Source organism: the organism of the source record quoted next, unplaced genomic scaffold (genome assembly GCF_019419815.1).
Source record: "Pyrus x bretschneideri cultivar Hongxiangsu unplaced genomic scaffold, Pyrus_bretschneideri_v1 Contig13, whole genome shotgun sequence".
NCBI lineage: Eukaryota > Viridiplantae > Streptophyta > Magnoliopsida > Rosales > Rosaceae > Pyrus > Pyrus x bretschneideri.
In genome coordinates this window covers 8,536,403-8,554,486 of record NW_025999424.1, presented here as the reverse complement: position 1 = coordinate 8,554,486, position 18,084 = coordinate 8,536,403, and the positions used below count along the sequence as shown (strand labels likewise).

The following is an 18,084-nucleotide window of genomic DNA, read 5'->3' as shown; positions in this document are numbered from 1 at the left end:
TAATAATTAATTTAACTGCGGCTTGCTCAGTTTTATTTTAAGGATTTCTCTATAAATGACCTGGAGATACTTAGGATTTCTCTATATAGATTAATATATATATATATATATATAAGTGTTCAATAAGTTCTTAAGCTTTTGAAGTGTGACTTTGTTATTTGAGGATGTCCTATACATACAAATCTCTTGACTTCGTCCTTTTAACTCTGACAGTGAGAGAAATTCATTATTACTATATGTTTACAAATATCCATTTTGGCATATAGATAACAAAGGAAAAGAAATATGTGGAGAATATTCTATCACCAAACCAATGAGTAGGGAAAGGGGCGGATCTATTCGATGGCTAGGGGGTGACTGGGGATTGACAGGTTGGGGGAATAAAATGACATACTACCATTGGCTAAATTCCAAATTGTTATGACAAGTGACAACCACAATTTGTATAGACTTGAGTAATATATAAATAGTTTTACAAAGTGCAAGTTGTTGTTTTGCGGTGGACATATTTACTTCCCAGCCATTTTACCGACATCTAAACGTAGATGTTCTTTCAGTACCAATTTTTCCACTCAAATTGCAAAAATGGGTCTACTATTTCAGTTTCTATACAGTCAGTATATGTGGGTACATACATCAAATATTCGGTGAGTTATTATATTTTAGGGGTTCATTCTCCGATTTATTAGAGATTTATTTTGTCTCTATATTTATTTTATACTCATTTTATATGGTGATTGTCCTTATTTAAGCACTCCACTTTAGATGCTTTCAGAGCTTCACAAGTTCAAACTAAAATAATGGATTTGCCTCCTTCCAAACACATAAACCAAACAGCCTGCAGCAAAGGATAACATGATAAAAATTATAAAATTTCATCCAACATTCCCTGTGCATGGTTTTGTTATTTTCTACAAACGAATTTATTTATTTGACCCGAATTTCAGCACAAAACAGTCAGATAATGTATATTCTCCCTGAGAAATAAAGACAGGGTCAGGTCAACCAGATCCCATGCCAAATCAGCAGACTGTAGCTCAACAACCAAACCCTAAATTCTGTTACTTTTGAGTCAAAAATGGTCAATGTATATGAAGTTAAGAACTAACGAGTCCACGATCGACCAGCCCATTATTGTAACCAACAAATGTGAATAAACATTCACACGGACAAGATATGGTGAGGATGATTTGTACTACTAGGCCAGGCATCATAAGCCACATAATTAAGCAACATTTGACGTCCACTAAATTAAAGTTGTTGGGCTGAAATAGCCAACCCAAACCTACAGGCCAGGCAGGGTTTTATCTTGGTCGAACCGTTCGTTTGACACGTATACTCTAACCAATACAATGCTCAGTGTAGATCAAACTTTAAATATATTATTTTAGATAAATTAAAACCTGCTGAAAAATGTCTCATGGTCTGACTGGCTGTATAATATGCCATTTCTCATGCGGTGCCTCCAAACTTCAATTTCATGTTCAATTCATAAAAAAAAATAAAAAAAAACAAGTTTTTATCATTAACGTGTGTGACAGTAGGTTTGGCATCTTGAAGAACAAGATTCTTGGGATGAAGATTAGCTTTTATCTCACATTTTACTTGGAATGCAACTGCAAAATCTTCAAAATCAAATGCGCAAGCAAGACTAACTCATTGATACCATCATGATAATAACAAAGAAGAAGAAGAATCACAAAAGCAGAAGAAAGAAATGAAAACTTAGAGTAGAATAAATCATTTGTATTTCTTAGTAATTGCTTTGTTTTCAACTTAATCAATGGTACAAGATTAACTTAATTGGAGGATTGAATCAAAGTTGTGGGGGAGTATGAGTGAAAAGCTCCAAATCATGGCTCAAATGCCCCAAATCAAATGTGTAAATTAAACCTTGAACAATGAGCATGTTTTACACCATTTGTAAAAGGTGGGTTGCTTCACCGTTCCCTAACATGAATTGGGGCCATTGCAGGTGTGGAGAATATATATTACTATATATTAATAAAACTATAAGATATCTCTAATGTACTAGAAAAGTTATACTCATATATGATTCAAGTGCAAAGTCATATTTGACATTTAATATAGCTCTAAACATTGGATTCTCACCACATAAGATACAAAAATTATATTTGTCTCTAAATTTGACTAGACTCCTTCTAATTTACAAGAGTTAAAGTTAAAAGTCAAATTTGATTTCATATGCATTGCAGATAAAATAACTTGCAGCACCACATTTAGAGTCAAATATGATTTCATAACTTTTAACCTTCAAGTTTTAGATTGGAAATACAATCTAGTGGCATTCGTTTTCAATTGACTATTGTGAATGTCAATTTCTGTAATAAATCCTTTATTAATCTTAGTTTAAATAAGTCGTTGTTACATAAAAAATGACAAACTCTACGGGTCAACTTTCAACAAAGAATATATGACATAAGTAAAAATACTAGAATCTCAATTTCTTGGTCACTCTCCTGCGTGATACTAAGAGTAGAGGTTAAAATACTAAAAGCATATCTATTTATTCTTCATTCTTAATATCAAATCTAAAAACAAGTAACCATGCGTTCATTGATCACTGGTTACCGAGATAATCGTGAGGGCTCTGGACTCAAGTCACCTCCCTTTTCTTTCTTTCCTGGCTTTCTGAGCGTGGCTATTGCCCCCTTTTTCTTTTTGTTATTTTGTATTGGTTACATTTGATTACTCCTTCGACCTTTAGGTAGGTTTGCTTATTGAATCCTCTTCAGTAAATAACAAGGCTTTGCCCAACTTTGCATTTATGTTGGGAATATGATACCAATATTCCAGCGGAGGTTGCGTGTCCAGCTGATCCGTAATATTATTCCAGGAAAAGCAGCCCATGCACCTCTTCATTTCTAAGTAGCTTCCCACTTTCCCCCATTTTCTTCTTATTAGTTTGCCAATGCAATCCTTTGTTTTATTTGCATACTTAATAGAGTTTAATAACTAGCTACCTGCAGTTTGTTGGCTTCCATTCCTTCCAATCCGTAAGTAGTAATTAGACTACATTAATTTCATTGCTAAGTTTTTGTTTGTTTAGATACTACATATGATATGCTCCACCGAATCACAGGTGGAACATGGCACAAGGTCTTTGGGAGACCATGGCACAAGGTGTTTCGGCGGCCATGTCACGCGTGTTTCATCCATTAGTGCCCAATACAAGCACAGGTGCGTCTGTCCCTCCTTGCCAAAAGAACAGGGAAAAAATGAAAATCCTTTCCTATTTCATTATCTAATTAAATAATCGTCTATACTTTTTTCTTAAGAAAATGCTAAGATACTACGTTTTCATGCTACATTTGTGTGTCATCTAGTATTTAAAATATCGATATAGGTGGAAATATTAAATAAAAATTTATAAAAATATTAATATCGGTTGCCTTTAAAGAAAATGTCGAAAATTTGTTAAAAAACTTAAGAATTTAAAATAATACTTTAAGGAATGTCATATCAAACCACAATATATGTATTAATAAAAAAAAATTAATGATTACATAACATGTCCATCTTTTGCGCAGATAAGAGATTCAAGGAGTCCTTATCCCACAAATCTTTTTTCTTACCGAATCTTATCCCACTGATGTACAATTCAAACATAATATATAACTTAATTCAAATGAAAACAATATCAATAGAAAAAATCATTCCAACACATTTAATCTTTTTTGTCAAACAATAGATTTGTTAGATTATGGAGTCGATGAGGTTCGAACTTACGCCGTAGTGCAAAGGCAACTCTCATCTTCACCTTTGTCCGCAGATGTGCGCAATTTTAGTTCCATGTAGAAATATAAATCCTTGAATTAATTTGATACAATGTACAAATCTAACTCCTTGAATTAATTTGGCGATTTTGGTTCTGATTTTGTCTCATTTAGTCTCAGTTCACTCCCATTGATTTCGATGACATGAGACTAAATGAGACAAAAAATTGCAATTTCAGGGGCAAAGCGAGACAAAACCAGTTTCAAAGAGTAAAGTAAGACTAAATGGTAGTTTCAAAGAGGGGGGGGGGGGGGAATCAATTAATAAGCCAATAATTTATTGTTACATATATGTACTAGCTTTTAGGGATTACGTGACTCTTTTTCCAACGTTACATCTTCAAAATTGGTATGCTCCAATACTAATGTCGTTTTTTGTATCCATATAACTTTCATTAAGGATATCTAAGTCATTTTATTAAGGGTAAATCTCAGTTTACTACCCTCAAGTTTTGTGGTTTTCAACATTTAGTACATGACGTTTTTTTCGTCCCAGAGTCATACCTAAAGTGTTAATTTTAGGATAGTCTCGTACATCCGTTAGTCTGGTTGTTAAGTCTCCTGTTAACTGATGATGTGGCGTCTATGTGGATAATGACTGGCTGTCACGTGTCATTAAGGGGTCCACGTGGAAATTAAAATTTCAAAAAAAAAAAAAAATTCTCACCCAAATTTAAAATATTAAAATAATTAATTAAATAAAAGTCTTAAAAATAATAATAATAAAAAATAAAATAAAAAGAAGAAGAAACCCAGAACCCCCTTCGTCTTCCCCACCCCGTCCATCCCCTCCACCCTGTCCACGGCTCCACCCCTCCATCCCATCCACCCCTCACCCACTGACACCCTTCCCCTTCCCTAATACCCACCCTTACCACCAAGCCTTTTCTCCTTCCCCAAAAACCTAAAATTCACATCGCCGATATCTCATATCATATGACCTCTAGCGAATGGTAGCACTTACCATATCCTTACTCTCAATCCCTCTAAACCAATCCCAGCTCTTAGATCAGTGATATTCAACACACCTCTGCGCAGTTTGCCACCGAGTCTTGGATCTAGATCGGAATGATCCAGATTGGCATGGGATAACAGTTGCATCGATGGAAAAGGATGACGAGATCTTGTCACTGGCGTCACAGAGGCAGAACGGTCGGATTACAGTGACAGTGGTGGTGCCGCCGACTCAGAACAAAACCCTAACCCTAGCTTTCCTGTCATCAAGTAAGCAGCAAGGGCGAAGCAGCGATGGAGGAAGGGAAGATTGCTGGAGCAAGGGGCGACAGTGGTGTTGATCAAGGTGTGGGGGGAGAGGTACTTGGAGCTGAGCGATGAAAGAAGGGAGGGAGGTAGGGGGTCAGGGGTTGAGGTAGGGCCCAAAAACTTTTTTTTAATTTTTTTAATATTTATGTGGGCCCCTATGACACGTGGCACCTAGTCACTGTCCATGTGAGCGCCAAGTCACTAGTTAACGTTTGTTTTAACAGCAAACTTAATGGATGTATGAAAGTGTCCAAAATTATGACTTTATATTCCACTTTGGGATAACAAAAACTTCATGTATTAAATGTTAAAAACAAAAAAAACTCCAAGGTAGTAAACTGAGATTAACCTTTTTTTTTTTTTTTTAAATACACCTTTATTAAGTAATAATCTTCCTATACTTATAAAATTGGTTTTGTCATAACATTATTACTATACAGAGATTTTACTGTAAATGAGTCTCCTGCAATCATATTGGGATCACTTTTCCCTTGCACAATCCCACACACTTAATCAATCTTGAGCATTGTAGTAAAATGTAAATGATCTCAAGGACATATAATGTGTAATTATACCATAAATTTTATAACCATATTCATATTCATATTCACGTGCATTTAGCATTATTTTTTATTGTTTGAAGGGTTTTTAGCCAAAATGGTCCTGGAGATTTGAATGACTCATCATTTTGGTCCCTAAGATTTGAAATCGATAGAATTGGTCCCTGAATTTATCTACAAATAATTATTTTGATCATTCCTTGAAAAATCTCCATAAAATAAGGATAACATAAAAAAAATATCCTCAAATTTTGTCAAATCATTTTGGCCTATTATTTATTAAATTGAGGGTATTTTTTTTTTTTTTATCATTTTGATTCTTATTTAACATGATTTTTCACCAAATAACCAAAATGATTAATGATGGATAATCTCAGGGACCCACTTCCATTGATTTTAAATCTCAGGGACCAAAGTTTGCAAATCTCAATAACTATTTTGGCTAAAAAGCCTTGTTTGAACATATTTAAACTGTGTATTTAATTAATGACATGAATGATTTCTTGGTTTTCTTTGTGATTAAATTTCAGTGCTCTATTTTCCTAAAACTTTGGAGTGTTAATCACAATGATCCCATATAATTTTTCTAGTTGTCATATAATTCCATATAACTTCATTAAAAAGTTAAATAACAAGGAACCCTTAACATTATCTTCCATCGTTTCTATGATTGAAGTTTAACTACAGAATAGTTCATGCATCAAACTAAACTAGTATGGGGAAATTAACAATAACAAACACGATAAATTTGACAGGATTTGAATGTCAGTGTAAACCTTTCTTTGAGGCTGTGCAAGCTGGCCGTTGGGAAACTGCAAAGGACTTTTACATCCAACATCCTGAGGCAGTAAGAGTAAGACATCCATCTTCGGGGAAGACAGCTCTTCACATTGCAGTTGAAGCTGGGCATGTGGATATTGTGAAAGAATTGGTGTCGTTGATGGAAGAGGGCGACTTGGAAATAAAATCAACACAGGATGGTCCGACAGCTCTTGCTATTGCTGCAATTAAAGGGATTACCGAAATGGCTCAATGCATGGTAACAAAGAACGAAAAATTAATCGGCATTCCCGATTCAAACAACGAACTTCCAATTGTGTTAGCTTATTTGCTTGGGCATTGGCATATGGCTCGATATCTCTACTCCGTCACTCCACTTGAAGATTTAATGCCAGACAAAGGACCTCATGGCGCTACAATAATCTCCAATTGTTTTACATCCAAAGAATTTGGTAAAAGTTTTTAAATATGAGTAATAACATGTTGTTGAGGGTTCGTTTGATAATCATTTTAGTTGTTTGGTAAACTACTTTCAATTTTCTAAAAAAAAAAAAAATGAAAACTGAAATTAAAAGTTTGAAAACTATAAAAAAAAATTGCCTTCAATTTTTATTTTTTTGAAACTTGAAAACTAAATGTAGTTATCAAACAAGTTTTTGGTTTTCAAATTAAAAACGTGATTACAAAAACTAAAAAAGAAATGGTTATCAATTCGCAACTTGAAAAATAAATAGCTTATTCTAGCTACAGTTGACTCTTTTTTCCCATAGCTACAAATTACTATAGCAAACTAATTATTTCTGGAAAATTTGTAACGTTAAAAATCAATAGATATCTCATGGGATTTAATTCATCGTTGCCCAAAATTGACTGTTACTCGGGACCGCCTACAGTTGACCCCTTTAGAATATTTAGCTAGGGACGCTTCTTCATTCCCGAGCGGAGCGAAGCTCAGTTTCTGGCAACAATGGGTTTACAACTGTTAGTGTACCACAGACTCCCTTCTCTTTCTATTAATTATTTTCTTTCACTTTTATATGACATATTTTCTTGTCTTGATAGGTCTATACATACAACCTCCTCCTCGCATCAATCATATCCGTGTAACTGTTCAAAATGAAGAAAATCCCCAAGCTAATAACGGAAGGAGTTTAATTCGCTCAGGTTTGCTATCCCCTTCCTCTCCCATCATTAACAAGTTAAAAACGTTGTATAAATGGTACGATCTCAAGTATAACTCACATAGATGACAAGTTCAATACTTAATTACTATGACTAATCCCTCCCTAACTTGCTAAATTTGTAGAGATTATTAGGAGAGTTTTCTTCATTTGTGGAGATTAGTGGGAGGATAAGTGCATGTTTGGTAATGTTGCAAAATAATTTTTCATTTTACGGATACAAAACGAGTATAAAATGCGTTTGACATGTTTTTATAGACCCATAAAATGAATAGCATAAAATACAATCATGATTACCCTTTTTGACTTTATAGCACTTACTGACTAGAGAAGATGATTGCATGATTTGGATTCCCCATGCCACAATCATCTTTCGAAAATATTGATCGCACCTGTGACTTTACCAGGTTATATCAATACCTGAGAAGAGAGGCCGATCATAAGCTTCAGGAACCTGTGAAAAAAGGAAAATAACAATAATGAATTTGAATTTACTACAATTTTCTCTAAGACCCTGCTTCCTATAAATAAGTACTCTATTTAAAAATTCAATTCTCATCGTTAGCTGTTTAACCCATTAAAAAAATAACAACACAACAAAACCTTTTCCCATTAGGTGGGGTCAGCTGTGGGGTGATGCAACACGATGACTTCCCAGGAGGTCATCATCCTAGTACTATTCTCGTCCAGACTCGCTTAACTTCGGAGTTCTGATGAGATCCGATGCATGTTAGTTGGTATGATCACATCCCAAGGATTCGACATAAGATAGGAGTGCCGGGTGTTAACTACCTGACGCCCTCTTCCTCCTCCTTTATCCGAGCTTGGGACCGGCAAATGTAAGATAAACTTACAGTTTAACCCATTGAAAAAATAAAAACTTAAATTAAGAAACAGTTGAAAAGATATGATATCAACACCTTTAGCAAAAGTAAGGCCAAATCCCTTCGAAGAGATATGATATCAACTACCACATATTCCAGTGATGTTCAAGGGCCAAAACAAAAAAAATGCATTACTACCAAAAAAACCTCAATGCATTACTCACAGGCGTTGGACCCCAATTTTTCATGCAATGAAGCTCACTTTACCACATTCCCTTCTTGCCTATAACTTTTAAGATTCCCGCAACTTTTTATGAATTGAAAAATAAAGCTTTTACAGGACATATTTGAAAGAAAACGTGACGAGCTAAGAACAATATATTGAAAATAGATAAACAACTTATGTCTCTGTGGAACATCTTTGTTTGCTTTCACCTCCGCTCCACCTGCATATATATGTATGTACACACACACACACACACAAGCATCAAATCAATGTTCACACTCTTAGCATCTAGGTAGAACAGTAATTACACCAAGAAAACTTGACTCTTCAACAATCCAATTGATGTTGTATTGCAATCTATACAACCAGTGACAGATTAAAATAACAAAACAGCAACAAAAAATCCTAATTCAAATTGAAGCAGTGTAAAATCGAGATTGAAAATGCAAAAATACACAAAACTCGCGCTATAACCACCGGCTCGACTTCACCGCCAGCTCCGGCCTCATCACACACATCGACGCCACTCCAACTCCGTTCTTCGCCGTCCCGCCTATCCCATACCTACAAAACACACAAAAGCCGATCAAAATCCTTACATTTCTTAGATCTGAAATTGAGGAAATTTGGTTACGAATTTGTAGAAACTAGCCTGGGGTTTGGAAAGTGATATGATCCAAATCTCTAACCCCTTAATTAACCTGCAAGTCACAGAGGATAGAGAGGGACCGAGAGGGAAGGAAGAGAGAGAGAGAGAGCAGAGCTCTTGAATTGTTTTTTGGTTTTGTATTTCTGTTTGTAAATTCTGATCTCCTTACAAACCAAAGAGCAAGTGCTCTTATACATGAAGTGTGACTACTGCCAGCTGGCATTTCTAATTAATTTCCCTAATAACAAGTAAGACCCTCAATTATAACTAACTTGACTCTTAATTTGTGATTAAGATAATCACAATCCTCAGTTCATAACAGAGAAAGGGTGGGAAAAGGATTCTGAAGGTATAATTTGACGATCATTGGTGACCGGTGAACAACAGCGTTGTTGCGTGAAAGAGAAGAGGGAGCTAGGATGCAGGAGGGATTTCTTCGAGGGGGAGAGAGGAGAGAGGAGAGAGGATTAATAACTTTTTTTCCATAATTTTTTAAAATTTTATTTTACACAACAGGCATGATATTTTTATACAAAATTTACATAATATTTAAATATACTAAACGCAAGGGCCATGTTCCGTCAAAAAGTAATCAAGCCATAGTATACATGTCTCACTTCTCAGTTCTCATGGTTCCCGTGGCCGAGACAATGTACTATCAAGAAATGTAAACTTAAATGTGTGAGGTCTAACGACTCTCATATTTATAACATGTTTACGTACCCATAATCAGAAATAAAATACGAAATTAATTTCTAATTACGAAACACTTCTTTGTTTACCTAACATGGAGGAATTAAAATTTATGTGGGTCCCATCTAAATTCTGGAATCCAATTCTTGTTTTTGGAGGATTTGGACTTCCTATATGAGGGAGGGATTTGGATTCCGAAAGAAGTGGGTAATCGGAATGGACTTGTTTTACCAATTGTGTCATCAGTTGGTTTTTAGTATTCCAACATGGCCCTTCATCTCACCAGAGAGACATTGCTCAGCTCTGCAAATTTTTCATCCCTTCACCACCGCACCCTCCCCCGTCCAGGGCCACATCTCATGCCCACTGCAACCACTCGCAACCATCTCTCTTTGTTTGTCTCTAGAGAATTTTGTAATCAGAACACTGGAAGTGAGTGAAAGAGTTATGGTGTGGTGGTGGCTCAGTTCTTTATCAGGAGTTGCCTGAGATGCATTGGAGATAGAGTGTTACGGTGGGAGAATAGAGAGTGTGGCGGTGGGGAATAGAGAGAGATGGAGAGTGCTACGGTAATAGATAAGTTTGACAAGTTTTTTTTTGTTTTTTATTTTTCTCTTAATAAGAAATTAATTAATGTTTTCTATTAATTAGACTATAAAATAACTTATTTACTAATAAAAAAAGAGTAATAATAATTTATTTGAAATGCATAGGAAAAAAAATGAATAAAACTAATTAAAGTTTAATTATATACGAACAATTTAATTAGTATATAAAATAATGGAAAAAAATTAGACCATAAAATAATTTATTATGGAAATGGGCGTTTTAGTAATTATATTAATTTCTATTCCGATTGAGGTGAATTAGTAAAGAACTTATATGAACTCAGTTTCAACTTTAGTCCGATTCCATCCAATTTAAGTAAATAGTCTCAACAGGAATCTGATTCTGACTTTTTCTCATTCCAACTCCTCATCAATTCAGTTTCTTCTCAATCTGATTCCTTTTATTTTGATTAGGGTTACGTAAACGAGCCATTAATGGGATCCTAGAATAGGACTTGAGGCATGTTGGTTGAAAAGTCAACTATTGGTCAAAGGGGCACCTCTAGGGTTATGAAACCCTTCTTGGTCTACAAAGTACAAACATTGGATTTCCATTATACAAGTTCCGTTAGGTCGGTCGTACATCTAACAACATGCTCCATAAGTTTCACCAACATTTTTTCCATTGCAGTGGGAGGTTTAGTGGAACAGCTTGTTTCTTATTCAAAAAAACAAGAGGAAGGGCTTGTTTCGAAAATCGTTGAGATACTTGGTATGCTAGTAACAATTTTATTTGTTGTAGATTTGAATTCAAATCAATTATCCAAAACAGTTTATGTCCTCAACATTTGGGTTTTAAATGTCATCTCAAGAATCAAACGTATATATGAAATGAAGATTGTCCATGTCCACTCACTTGCATTTTTAAAGCTCATGTGCGAAGAGATAAATAAAGATTGGGATATGCAACAAATGAGTTCTCCCTATGTGCGTTCGGCAATCTTCCTAGCTGTTAGGAGGGGGAACGTGGAATTTGTTACTCATATGTGTAAAGCAAATCCTGAACTTTTGTGGGCAACAAATGAGAAGGTAAGGGGCATATTTCACGTTGCCATCGAATGTCGTCAAGAAAAGATTTATAACCTTATATATGGGATCTCTGCGAAAGACTGGGTGACAAATCTTGCCGATAGAGATTTTAATAACAAGCTACATATGGCTGGGTTGTTGTCCCCATCTGCACAAGCACAACTTAATCGTATTCCAGGTGCAGCATTGCAAATGCAGCGTGAACTACAATGGTACAAGGTTAGGATTTCTCACTCGACATAATTCTTGATTACATTGCCTATATGAAATATAAACTGAAAGAATCAAATTAAGTGTTTGGGAGGTTCTGAATTTGTTTTCCCTTTTTGTAATAATCATCCAAATCCATCATCAACTATTAGGTACTGGGGGAGGGAGGGAAGAATTGGACTTGACACTTCGGGAAAATGCTCTTAACCAACTAAACTATAAGTCCCCTTGTCCACGTACCAGATGTCAATCTTAGTTTGTTTTCCTGAAAAGTTTCTTGCATTCAAGGTGCTAGCTGCATTTTGAAAGAGAGTTATTTGCTTTTTCGATTTATTGTAAGCAGATGTTCAACCTAACACAAGTTGTAAAATTAACACAATCTTAAAGCCTTAATGCATAGAATGTTAAAATTGAACAACGTGATTTGTGGCCAATTGTAGGTTCTCTCATATGTCAGTACAAATGTATAAATTAACACAACCTAACACAAGTTACAAATCTTGGAATGTAAAATGTAGGTAGTTAATCCTAATATAATAAAGATTATAGAAAATTATATATTATGCTCTCATATGTCAGTACTTGTTCAATGCAATGCAGGAAGTAGCGACTATTTTACCTCCTAAGTGTCGTGAGTATAGGAACAAAGATAAACTTTTGACACCAAGGGAACTATTTACAAAGAATCACAGTGAATTGCTAAAGGAAGGAGAAAAATGGATGAAAGAGACTGCAACTTCTTACACTGTTGTAGGTGCTCTTATTATTACCATCATGTTTGCTGCAGTAATCACAATTCCTGGAGGAAATGGAGATACTGGCTTTCCCACATTCATCGATGAAAAATTGTTAATGTTATTTATGATTTCAGATGCTATATCACTATTTTCTTCCACGACTGCAACGTTGACGTTTCTCGGAATTCTCACGTCACGTTACGCAGAAGATGATTTCCTGAAGTCCTTGCCCACAACGATGATAATTGGTCTTGCCACTCTTTTTTTTTGCTATCGCAACCATGATGATTGCATTTTCTGCTGGCCTTCTAATTATAGTTCGTCGAGAGTCCTGGATTGTGATTCCGACCATACTTCTTTCAAGTGTTCCAGTCACTTTATTTGCTTGGATGCAATTCCCCCTCCTAGTTAAAATTACCGTTTCTACTTACGGAAAAGGAATATTTAATAGGAATGTGGAACGTTGGTTGTAAAGTTCTTATTGTATCTGTTTATGTGAGATCCTAAAATTAGGGGTGTAACTGATTCGATGAATTATATATTAAGGAATAAATTGGTGGTTTATGTGGGATCTCTCACTTATAAGTAAAGAGGAACACCACTAGACTGTATTACTAAATGATGTCTTGTTTTAGTGTATTGCCTGATTCGTTTTTATTGTATGATGAATGATTTGATTGTAGTCATTACATTACAGTGTTGGGGTAAAAAAAAATGGTTCCTCAATTCAAGGAAAGTGGAGATGATGTTGGCAATTAAAATCCACGGTGAAGATTAACCAAGAAAATCTACACCATTCATTTTTTTTAAAACAAATAAAAAATGAATTAAATCAGAAAAATTAAAGAACCATGTTGCTGGAACGTGTGAGGAGTTGTCCATTTCCCCCAACGTGAAAAAGGGAGTTGATGAAGAACAACCGACTTTCTCACCCCACTCTTCCTGTCACCCTGTCTATAAAAGGGGAGATTGACTGCAAAAGCAGGGGAGGAATCGACAAAAAAAGACAATAGAGAAGGGCACAGTAGGAGAGGCAAAGCAAGAGAACAAAAGCAAAAGAGAAACAGAGAAAAAAAAGGGAGAGCATATCATGTGCTACACGCAAGAACAAAGAGCAGGAGAAGCTACAGAGCATTTAAAGGTATAAAATCTATCCTTCTAAATCTTTCTTTCTTTGGTTTCTCTCGGCTTTGCAGGAAAACAAAAACACAATTTGTTTCTTCAACCTCTCCCATCCCCGCCGCTGCCGTTAGTCCCATGAATTTCTTCAGGGTGGTCTAAACCACCCCGTGAAGTTCAAGTCTTCAAAGAGGGGAAAGAAACCACCGACTCTGATGGCTGCAGCAAATGAGAGGAGGGCAACCCCTTACCCACCGTCGTTCATTTATTTTCTTCTCGTGCAAATAGGGGAAGTGAAAAGTAATGAAGATGAACAAAGCAATCTCCACTATGATTTCAAGGACCATATATGCTGGGTTGTTGTATGTCTTTTGTAAGGATCCCATTAAAATTGGGACAACAAAAGAACAAAGAAAGCTACAGTAGAAAATGGAAAATAGAGAGGGAAAAGAAGAAAACGTATTGTTCATCATGTGGGTGTTGCAGCAAGCTTCGATGGTGAAACCAAAAAAGAAAATGATGTCTTCCTACAATTAGGAAAGTCCCAGCAAAAGCATACTTAAAATAATGAGGCTATTGGCCTACGAAGAAACAAGACAAAAACCTCTGAATTACTACCCCTACGTCTTTTGTCCAAGAAATAAAAAGGATGGAAGGAAGCATCACATGGATAAAAGCAACGGCAAAAAGAGAAAGGGAACAGATGCCAACGTTTTCTTTTCCCTTAAGTCCTACTCCACTTTTGACTCTGAGTGCATTGTGCCAAGAAAGAAGCTACAGTGGAAAAATAAAGGGGTTTTTTGAAATGGATCCAAAGTAACTAAAAATTGGACCTATTTCAAAAGTAAAAAATCACTAAAAATTAGACCTATTTCAAAAAGTAGTCTATAAAATTGCACTTATTTCAAATTTTCCCAAAAATAAAAGCACACCTCCATGCCACTCATGTGGCCTTTATGAATATGGCCACCATCAAAATTAAAATTATTCATGAAGTCTCAGATGCACGGCACCAAGACGAAGTCAAATACCAAAGTATTAGTGGGTTCATCACAAATATACCCATTAATTTTACTTGACGCTTCAATGGCTTAAAGTCCTCGTCTGCACGAGTTAAAATTGCACAAGGCATTAAACGCTCGAATGACTCAAAGTCCTTGCCCACACGAGCTAAAACTACACAAGGCATCAAATGCTCCTTGCTTGCACGAGTTGAAACTGTATAAGGCATCAAACCGAACAAATACATAAGGAACTACAAGTGACTTGATCCCTCAATGAGGGTACGTAGGCAACCTAGGGCTCTATCTAGGTGCAGTCACAAAATCAAATAAACACCCAAATCCCCAAGTTACGATTTATTCATATTGGAATCAAAGGGTATTCCTTTTCCAAAAGAAGGGTTGTAATCAATAGGCGCGTAGCCTAGAATGGGTCGAACTCAAATTAATAAAACTCTCTTGGAAAAAATGGACGAGGGTGAAATTGTGTCGAGTGAATTATCTGTTTACATATTGTGTACAATTTTTGCTCAACATATAGGTTCGAATAGGCACCCAACAGGATAAGCACATGAACTAATCATTCAGATTATCCCATCATCCTTAATATATAATCCATAAATGAAAGTTTAAGCACTATGATGTTGAACATAGATCTACCAATCACAGTATGAACTGAAACTTTTTTCAACCTGATGCACCCGACGATAGATCTTGTCTCAACCTCTAATGTCACAGACAGTAGAGGTCTAACCATATAATGCACGCCATGGCTCCCCATCGTCTTTTGATTTTCTTGTTGGATTCCATGTGATCTTGTCTCTTGAAAAGGAAAGGTTCAAAGTGCTTGCTAAAAGTTCTCCAATCTCATAAAGTATCTGAAAAAGAAACCATCTAGAGTTAGACGATATACATACACTCGGGAAACAGAAAGATTCATAGAGAACTAAAAGGAAGAGAAAGAAACTGAGCAAACACTAATTTTTTTCCCATTCATTTCTCAAGCAAATCATAGAAATAAAAATTACTATCACATCATGGCCTACAAACCCAACTTGAAATCAGTCATATGTCACCTCTTTGCCCGATAAGAACATATGTTGGCAACTTCAAAACACGGACCAACTGAAGAAAGCAAGCCAAAGGTTCATGATGAATCTGCAAGGATGGCGGTGGCTTCTGGGTTTTGGTTGCCATAGCCTTGCTTATGGCTGTTTCTGAACCAATCCCTATACCATAAAGTGAACATTTGCTTTCAAATTTTGTTGCAGATTTACTTTCCCCCTTTAGCTTGGATGACTCTAGGAAAAATGGGGCAACGACTGTAGGAACTGAGGATGAATTCCGCCCTGCTAATTGCGCTAGAACTTCATTAATAGCGCAGGCTAGTATTGGCGGTTCATAGTATTCCATAAGCAGCACAGACACCTGAAAAATACAAAATTGAAGAGAAATTTTTTATAAGGTTCCCCTAATCTGTTATCTTCAAGATATGTTACAAGATAAATACAATAGTTATTCACTCTGTCCTAGTAACTCAAGCTGTTGGAAATAGTAATAAACCGACAAACTTCAACACAATATCAGAGCTGTTGGCTCACATCCTAACAACTAAAGCATTTCAGGGCAGTGGTAGATCGATAAACTTTATGAAAAACAGAAAACTGCATAAAAAAAATAATGTGGAACCTTCCACTGTTATCGTCACAGCATGAGTTCTGAACCACAAAGGAACAAAACTATTACAAAGTAATTTAATGGGTTTCAACCACTATGGGCATAGAAACCAAACCTACAAGCATTCTTTGAAAAACGCCTGCAATCAAGTCCCTTAAGACCTCACAGATCACTCACAATTCCATAACACCGAGTCGATTTTATACCCCACATGGTTTTGAAAAACCAGCATCATTTTCAATTTCAATCACACACAATCTAAACCCCAAATTGTCACAAATTTCACTTTCACCATAAAAACTAGAACACATTCCATTAGAAAATACACGAACCATTTCTCAACACCCAAATCCCACATAGAATCTAATCTATACGAGACAGAATCTATACGAATACAAACCCGTTTCTGGGTCCTAAACAATTCCATGAGAGAGAGAGGAAGAGAGAGAAGGGGAACCTCATATTGGCCCTGGGGATCGAGGAAGTGGTGAAGGATTCCAGAAGCTTTGCAATTTTGGATTCCATAGCGCTCCAATGAAAGCTCGAAACTTTCTTCTCTGCAACAAATTGGCGCATCGACATCAATCGATATAATATGAATTTGATCTCAAACTTAAAAGGGTTCATAGGAAGAGATTTTACACAGTAGAATTGCTTGGATTTCGGCGGAAAGCAGCTGAGATGGCTTCGCCGAAGCCCTCTGAGTCTCTCAGCAGAAACACTACCTTCGAACCGACCTTCATTTTCTTTCCGCTGTTTCTCCTAACCAATGTCCGGAGGCGCGCGCACTAGCAATATACAGGAGATCGAGGGCCGCTTTTTTTTCTTTTTCTTTTTTTTTTTTTTGTGTGGAGTTTAAATAATAAAATCCTACCTAAAAAAAATCAGTGGCATTTGATTTTTTTTTTTTTTTTTTGAGTACATCGATATTTTTACATTAAAGGAATGGGGAATTCGGCTAAGCCACACAACGAGCAGCCTAATTTGATATCGAATTCGCCATCCACGAGATTCGAATCTAAAACCTCTCACTTCCGAATGAAGAAGAATACTAGCAGACCGTAATACTGACTAGCTAAATCAATGGCATTTGTTTTTTCTTCTTTCTGGGGTAAGGTTTATGACGTCAAGGTAAAATCTCGCTCTAACATTTTAAAAATTTGTCACTAATCCTTGAAAGTCATAGAACCCAACTTAATTAGATTGTAGATAGAGTAGATGAAAAGAAGACGACTTCTCAATTTTAGAAAGTACAGTACGATTCAAATCTTGTTTCAAGTGGCAAATGAGTAGAACAGACCAATTTCTCTAACAAATCAAGTGTAGAATTAATGGCACATCTCGTGATATATGCTTGATACTTGAATATTGGCTTGAGAAATTTTTTCCATCTTTTCTTATTCTAAAAAATTAATGGCACACCATGTTTGAACTGATAAATATATTTTGGCCAACCTAGCTTCCTCCGTCCATTGGAGCCAATAAAGAGTATTTCGCTGTGGTGCGGTGATGAGATATGAAAGTACAGTGCTACTTAATACGCATTTTATGATCATACATACATATTTTTATTTTTTCATACAATTTCAAGGAGTAGTTAAATTATACGTTTTTTTTCCCCAACAAGTGTAAGAATTGCACACTTTTTCAAAGCAACATACAAACGTCACATATTATTTATTGATAAAATGAAAATAAGTTAGAATAGGAAATATTCAAATTTAATATAA

At 35.8% G+C, this 18,084-nt stretch overlaps 2 protein-coding genes and 1 pseudogene across 3 annotated transcripts; 1 reads left to right on the top strand and 2 right to left on the bottom strand.

Moving 5' to 3' along the window:
* The first annotated feature begins 2,849 nt into the window (after positions 1-2,849).
* On the top strand, positions 2,850-6,866 carry LOC125474771 (ankyrin-3-like). Its single transcript, XM_048578749.1, has 3 exons — positions 2,850-3,017; positions 3,104-3,201; positions 6,376-6,866. The coding sequence occupies exons 2-3, from the start codon at positions 3,111-3,113 to the stop codon at positions 6,864-6,866; spliced, it is 582 nt and encodes a 193-aa protein (XP_048434706.1). The 5' UTR covers positions 2,850-3,017; positions 3,104-3,110.
* A 1,348-nt stretch (positions 6,867-8,214) lies between these two features.
* On the bottom strand, positions 8,215-8,332 carry LOC125475038 (annotated as a pseudogene).
* Positions 8,333-15,152: 6,820 nt separating this feature from the next.
* LOC125474994 lies at positions 15,153-17,206 on the bottom strand. Of its 2 annotated transcripts, none has more exons than XM_048579297.1 (4): positions 16,997-17,206; positions 16,812-16,911; positions 15,733-16,105; positions 15,153-15,555 (listed from the first exon to the last, which is right to left on the bottom strand). In XM_048579297.1, the coding sequence occupies exons 1-3, from the start codon at positions 17,095-17,097 to the stop codon at positions 15,743-15,745; spliced, it is 564 nt and encodes a 187-aa protein (XP_048435254.1). In that variant the 5' UTR covers positions 17,098-17,206; the 3' UTR covers positions 15,153-15,555; positions 15,733-15,742. The 2 variants fall into 2 exon arrangements, with proteins under 2 accessions (XP_048435254.1, XP_048435253.1); XM_048579296.1 differs by having other exon boundaries at positions 15,754-16,105.
* Between the last annotated feature and the right edge of the window lie 878 nt (positions 17,207-18,084).

Coding starts and splice junctions, on each gene's coding strand:
- LOC125474771 (XM_048578749.1), top strand. CDS start 3,111: ATGGCACAAGGTCTTTGGGAGACCATGGCACAAGGTGTTTCGGCGGCC. Junction 3,202..6,375: donor AGTGCCCAATACAAGCACAG/GTGCGTCTGTCC, acceptor TAAATTTGACAG/GATTTGAATGTCAGTGTAAA.
- LOC125474994 (XM_048579297.1), bottom strand. CDS start 17,097: ATGAAGGTCGGTTCGAAGGTAGTGTTTCTGCTGAGAGACTCAGAGGGC. Junction 16,912..16,996: donor AATCCAAGCAATTCTACTGT/GTAAAATCTCTT, acceptor AATTTGTTGCAG/AGAAGAAAGTTTCGAGCTTT. Junction 16,106..16,811: donor ATCCCCAGGGCCAATATGAG/GTTCCCCTTCTC, acceptor TGTATTTTTCAG/GTGTCTGTGCTGCTTATGGA.